The following is a 7,063-nucleotide window of genomic DNA, read 5'->3' on the forward strand; positions in this document are numbered from 1 at the left end:
TGCATTATAATCATTATATTACTTGTAATGAAACTGAAATTTCTACTATGGAAACCCGATTAATACCATTTTTGCGATGAAATAGTCGAATCCAGGCGCATATAAATTTGATAACCAATATGCAAAACGCATACAATATTTTTCTTTATTATCATTTATTTAACTATTATACCCGCATAAGAACAGACACAGAGCGTATAGGTAAGCTCAAAATATAACGAGGCGATTTATCTCTATACCAAGTTGCATCCATGACGAGTTATAGGGTCTGAAAGTAGAACCAAAATGAATTTCCTTGCAATCATTTAAGCTGAAGCTACCAAATTTGGTATCAAGAAAATATTTGAACATTTCAATAAATCGGTTGAATAAATTAAATTCGCTCGAAGTAAAATTATCGGACAAAGCTTAACATCGTACTAGAGCAAAAAAAATATAGTTTTCACTTGGAAATTATTGTGCTCATTGTAATTAATTATTGTGGCTAAAGTGAGTTTTTCTAATCAGAATAGAAATCAAAAATACTTCCATGTTAAATGGAAGTTTTAAATATATAGGAGGTGTTTGAATACTTCAAATTCAGATCAAAATCGTGTCGCGAGTTTGCGAATACACTGACAAACAAAAAAATAACGAAACAAATTGAAAAACATTCCTCGTGTAATTTTTGCACATCTTGAAAGCTCTCAATAAATTTTAACATTAACTGCTATCTTATTATTTTGAAATCATTTAGTACATATCAATCAATCAATATAGTACATGCTGGATTAGAATCTATAAAAAATTCATATAGTTTGATGTTGGATTAAAAAAAAACCTTTCCCATTCCTGATAAAAATCTAATCAGTCGAAGACCTTTGAGCTTTGAAGTCACACTAGTAGTCGCCTATTATTTTTTCAACTAGGGTTGTGATTTATTTGCTATAAATGATGATAGTACTATGAAAGTTGTACTTAGAAGTGAAATCCAACGTAATTTCCACAATCTCCGTTTTTATGGATATGCCATATTGATATCGCTTTTTGAAACCACAAAGTATTCAAAAATCGTTAAGTATCTTTGTAAGGCTATCTTCTCCAAATTCCAGTCACTCTGTTATTGATTGAGTCCTCTCTTTGTGATTCTCCATCTCATAATGTTTTATTTTATTTATTTATCTCTACTTCTATATTAGTTGCATTTTTCAAATACATTCTACTGATACATATCCTATTTTTTTAACTTCCAGTATTCTGCTTTATTCTACTTCTCTTTTTTGACCAAATATTGTTAATATCAACTTCCTCTTTTCTTTATTATGTCTTGTCCTATTAGAAATCATTTTCTCTCTGGTCAAATTATTTTCCATTCGAATCACTTGTTTCGTAGTGTTCTTTCTACATTTACTAGGACATCTTCAGCTGAATTCAATATCTCTGCATCTTTGTCATTTTATAATAGGTAGATCCTCTTGATTGGTTTCCTAAGTATTATCTACCCCTTAATGAAATATGATAGAATCCTCCAAAGTATACCAAAATCAACTTATATTGGAAAATGCTGACTTGATCTTATACTGGTAATTTTAATCCTCATCTTACTGAACTAGTTAATAAAGATAATTACAAACAAATTAACATTTCCTTTTCGAAATGTTCCTTAAGTAATTATAATTTATTCCATGTGAGACTCTTCTCGTCAAAAGAGAAAAATACACAATAGCACCATTGCTGATTCAAATGTTAAAGTTCAGAAACCATGGGAAAAAGAAAATTGGTGCTGTGTTAACAGATACGGGCGACTTCACGCAGAGATAACATTTTCAAATATTCGATTTAGACATTATTTCCAAATTTTATCAAAACGTTTATTCAATTCTCCATATTGATTTCACCATTGCTTGCAAGATTTGATTCATGGTCTGCTGTTAACTTTTTTAGAATCACTTTGACCTCCTCCACACCTCCTGTGATTTCAAAAACTATGGAGAGGCAGTATCGAGTGACTGCAGTTCCATTGAAATGCATTTTATCCCAAAATATTGTAAAATTAATTAGTAATAGCTCAGGGCGTTGTCGTGGCACAAGATTCAGCCTGTCCTGGCGATGTCGGATCGTCACTGTTTCTCCGGCAGGAATATATTCAAGATGAACAATAAAATCGCAACTCGGATATCTTCAATCATCTTTACCCACTGAATTGTTTAACGGTCTCGGGGTTAATTAGAAAATAATTTCCGAGTGTTTTTCGTCAAATATTACAAAAAATGTGAGCCCCCCCTTTTCGTGATACCTCTAAAAGATGTTTTTTCAAATTATATGCAGAAAACACCATCCAAACGTAATATAAACTTCAGACTCAAAGCGAAAATTAAAAATAGATTCTGTTTGTTAGGCATATGTGCACTGGGGCAGTGTCAGTTTTCAAGTTATAACTAAAAAATCTTACTACTGTGCTCGTACAGTGTTCAATACAAATGAAACAAGAACCATTTTTTATCTAAGTTTGAATAGATTTGGAAAACTCACCATCCATATAAGAAAAATTAGCCTTACTTGGTCTGGAAAATCTATTACTACGATTTGTTCCTTAGAAGAGTTTCAATTGTAGCATAATTATTTTAATAATAAATACTTCGTGGTATGTTACACCACCTTTCAGTTCCAATGTTGAGTCAAGAAATTATTAAACATGAGATAATCAAGTCAACATAACCAAAAATTTTATTGGAGTTTATTTTTTTTAATTACCCAAATAACGATTTGTAGGCTCATCTTTATGCATGATTGTTTTCTTTACAAACCTGCTTCAGTTCAGTTCATTTAAGAAAAAATCGAAATTTATGGCGTTGATTGGTGCGATTTTTCTGCTTTTTAAGTGGCATGTAACTTTTCTTATTTCAATAAATCTTTATCCAAATTAGTTTTCTTTCGTATTTTGATGTTATTTATTAGTACTGATTCATAATTCTTAAATATTTCACTTAAATTATTCACCAAATACATTTCAAACTGTGCTCAAAATATTGGATAAGGATTTTGATTTGATATGAAGCCAAACTAAATATGCAAACTGTTACAATTTAGGAATTTGCTTTGGAAGTTCAACAGCTCCAAAATACATTAGAGGCAACTGAATGCTCCGCAGCAGCCCTTCCACAAGAAAGCTACGACGAGATGATTGCTGCTCTAGAGGTGAGTTCCATAATTTTTACATGATACTAACTTACCAGACAGACGTTGTCAAATCATAACTATAAATATTCAATTCGAAAATATATTAATCTTACGACAAACACTCGGTGTATGCGTCATTTTGAGAAATATCAAACAATGTTATTAAATCCATATTTTGAAATTATCTCAAACTATACAGAGTGTTGAATAACTACATTAGAAACCAAACATACTATTTTTTAAACGAGAATCCCTGTATATTAGATTGAAGTCAGATAACTCATAGTGTTTTCAAATTTTTCAAAATATATAAGGTTGTGTAACGTTATATAAAGTCATTTAAGACATATGGACATGTTTATAAACTCGTGGCCATAAATAATGCGCCACCCATTATTTCAATATCAAAACCTTAAATGTTAATCTTTTGGGTTTCTTTTGTTTTGCTATCACAACAATTTAAAGTGTTTTAAATGTTAGCGATAAAATGTAAAATTTCTTACCATCAAATAACAGTTTTTGTGGTTTTTTAAAATTTTAATTTCATGCATATTTTAATGTTTCTTTCAATCTATTGTTGTACCAACTTGTGGACAGCAGTAATTTAAGTCAATCAAGGTGTGTTAAAGTCGATACTAGTGAAACAAAAAATGGATAGAGCTGGGCAGTTAAGTGATCGCGAAGCTGAAAGAATAGCCGAGTTATTTGGACAGGGACAAAGTTATCGTGAAGTGGCAAATCTGTTTGGCATACACCACACAACCATTGGCAGATTGATGCAAAGATTTCGAGAGACCGGTTCACATTCTAGGAGGCCTGGACAAGGACGTCCTTCAGTTTTAACTCCTCGAAATGACCGTTTTTTGCAATTAAATTCATTAAGAAATGCTTCAGAATGCTGGTCTACATAGCAGAAGAGCTCTCCAGGAAACTTTGCTAACCAGGCAGCATCGTGTTGCTAGACTAAGATCTGCAAGGCAACTTTAGATTTGAATTTAGAAAACTTTTATTTACTGATGAGACAAGAATCAGTCTAGGAGATCCAGATGGACGTAATCAAATTCGAAGACGGCGAGGAGAAAGATTTGCGCAGTCTATCATTTCTAGGGAGCCGTTACAAGGAGGGTCTATCATGTTTAGGGGAGGAATTTGTTTTGATGCCCGCACAGAATTAGTGTCTCTTCCTAGACCCGCCCTTAACGCAGTAAGATACATAACTGACATTCTTGAAAATCACGTCGTTCCGTTTGGGCTATTTATTGGTGATTATTTTCGTTTAATGCATGATAATGCTAGACCATACGTTGCGGCAGATTTTCTGAATTACCTAAACGAAGTAGGAATTCATACCCTGAACTGGCCACCAAGAAGTCCAGATATGAATCCTATCAAGCATGTCTAAGACATTTTAAAACGCCGCATTCGTCGTCAAAATCCATCTTCTCAAAACTTAAATGAGTTTGAGCAAGTGGCATTATTAACATTATTGTCTTATTTTTAAGAAAATTTGGTTTTATTGCAATGTTTTTATTTTTATTTTCTTACATATTAAAAATCACTCAAAATTACTACACATCTCTTATTATTGAAAAGAAGTTAAACAATAGCAATATTAATATAAATTTATTAAACAAAAAAAAAATTTTCAGAAATCGGGGTGGTGCGTTATTTTTGCCTACGAGTGTATGAAATACTTTTCAGCCAAATTTTAGTAAAACAGTTTATATAAATAAGTTTATAATACCTACTTATTTTAATAATCTGATCAGTGTCACATTCAAACTATCAATATTATATGGAATTTGTTATTAAAAATTAACAAAAAGAGAATGATCCGACAATGATGAAAACTGACGGAACTTTTGAGACACCCTCTGTATAAATTATCAATGGAAAATGTGAAAATAGAAATCCGCAACGAAAGGGCTAGAGCATTTTTCGTTAAAATAAATGTTTTCAAAAACCGTTATTTACCAAGAGCAATGAAAATATATTTTCTGTGCTATTATGGTTTTTCGGTATTATTGTTTGGATTCAAATCATAGACATTGACTAAAACGTCGATGATGAAACTGGAAGCTCTTGAGATGTGTGGTTGTAGGACGATATTAAAAATATCATGGATGTAACTAATTCCAAAGTACTACAAAAAACCAACAGTGAGACATGTGAAATCAATATTAACATAAAAAATTCAATATTGGAGTCACTTAACAAGAAATGAAAATGAAAATACAGTTATAGAAGGCCGGGACAGAGAGAAAACTCTTGCTTCAAAAATCTTTGGAAACTGCTTGCCTTGACCACCATAGAATTATTCGGTACAGCAGCCTACATAATTAGAATAATTTTATCGGAAATTTCATTGTTTTCCAATAATTTTCTCATATTTTAACTCGGTACCACTACAGATATTTGGTTTATTATACTACTGTATAATAAACAATGAAATTTTTATTGTTGTTGTTTTATCAATAAAATATTTAATTTCTCAATGCGCTTGGCAGATAAATATATTGGCAGGTCGTGGTATTACGTAGAAAATGGTTTCTATTTTTAGAATCGCATTCAATTGACCTTAGAAATAAATTTAAATTGTTTGCAGTGCATCGATCTATAAAAAGTGTATAATCCTTTTTGTAGATAATGTAAATTATGCTGCAATAAAAAAGTATGTGGATCAATATGCGTTCAAGGTCACATTTTATGTGGCAGTAACAGCAAATTCTTAGTCACACCCAGGGTAATCAATTTCGGGTCACTACATTATTAAATGTGGTCATAAAAACAAAAAATGAACAAGTTCTGAGTAAAAAAACTCGATAAAATATTTTTTTGTTCATTCGTCATCATCCACCACTTTTTCAACTGAGTTTTTTGCTATCAAGCCCTTATTATGTTTAGAATTAGATCTAATGTCACTGCACCTTATCTGTAAATTTAAAGTTATGAGAATTTACGCTCTTATGAAATCCAAGCTGTAATGGTTTCTGAACTTCGTTCATTCGAACTGCATTTGAGAAAATACCCTTTCGACATAGGCTTTAGAAGGAAGGATACTTATTATGCAGGATACGAAAGTTTTGAGCGAGTCCAAATTCGCTTCTTTGGCTTAAATCTCATCTCATTTTTCCTGAACTGTCAAAGTTGAATGCTTGCTAACTTCAGATAAAACTGGGTTCACACTAGAATGATTATCGAATAGGTGATCTACGGAAATTTTTTATCTCAATACGTGCGGTTGCAGCTTCTGAAAGACCTTCAATAGAAATATCCTCTGTCGTGGATAGATATTTTCACTAATAGGTTATCGTCAAAATATTTATCTAAGTAGTGGCAAATGTTGTCATAAAAATCTATTGAAAAACGACTACATCTACTTGATTATTAGCCATCCTCAGATGGGAACCAAAAAATTGTTCATGTTTCCTAGCAATAATTTATTCTTTTAAACGTTTCGTAGTTGCAAAGAGTTCAATAACCTTGGTTTCTGTTTTCTGAAGTCAGCAGTTATATCAACGCATTTGAGTAATCGTCTCTGGAAGAAATAAAATACGAAATAAAGGCAGTATAAAATATTAGAATCTTCTCAAAGGCTGCGCATAACGACAACCACCTAGTTGGTATATGTTTGGCAAGCTCTTGCTATTCAGCTTTATCTACGAACTCTTTCAAACTTTATCTACAGTGCAGGTTATGCAGGTTGTTGTAAGTAATTTCGATTTTGTATCAAAGCATCTATCTATTTTCACAAACGGTTGGCAATCGTGGGCACACCACTGATATTATTATTCAAAACAATAAATTGAATGATATAGATATAATTTTTAAGTAAACAAAATGAAATCATTCTATTCAGGTTTGCTGGCAATTTTTCATTTTTATGGGTTCTGAATTGCGAGTA

The 7,063-nt window shown here is 31.8% G+C and overlaps 1 protein-coding gene across 2 annotated transcripts in view; it reads left to right on the forward strand.

Moving 5' to 3' along the window:
* Nucleotides 1–5,380, forward strand: part of LOC130895715 (muscle-specific protein 300 kDa) — a 205,197-nt gene extending 199,817 nt beyond the window's left edge. The window contains exon 30 of one of the 2 annotated variants that reach the window (XM_057803203.1): nucleotides 3,070–5,380. In XM_057803203.1, coding sequence (XP_057659186.1) covers nucleotides 3,070–3,201 — 132 coding nt within the window. In that variant the 3' untranslated portion in view covers nucleotides 3,202–5,380. The remainder of the gene's footprint in view (nucleotides 1–3,069) is intronic. The other variant, XM_057803205.1, reaches the window with a different exon arrangement.
* Nucleotides 5,381–7,063: the final 1,683 nt, after the last annotated feature.

The sequence above is a fragment of the Diorhabda carinulata genome, chromosome 6 (genome assembly GCF_026250575.1).
Source record: "Diorhabda carinulata isolate Delta chromosome 6, icDioCari1.1, whole genome shotgun sequence".
Classification (NCBI taxonomy): Eukaryota; Metazoa; Arthropoda; class Insecta; order Coleoptera; family Chrysomelidae; genus Diorhabda; species Diorhabda carinulata.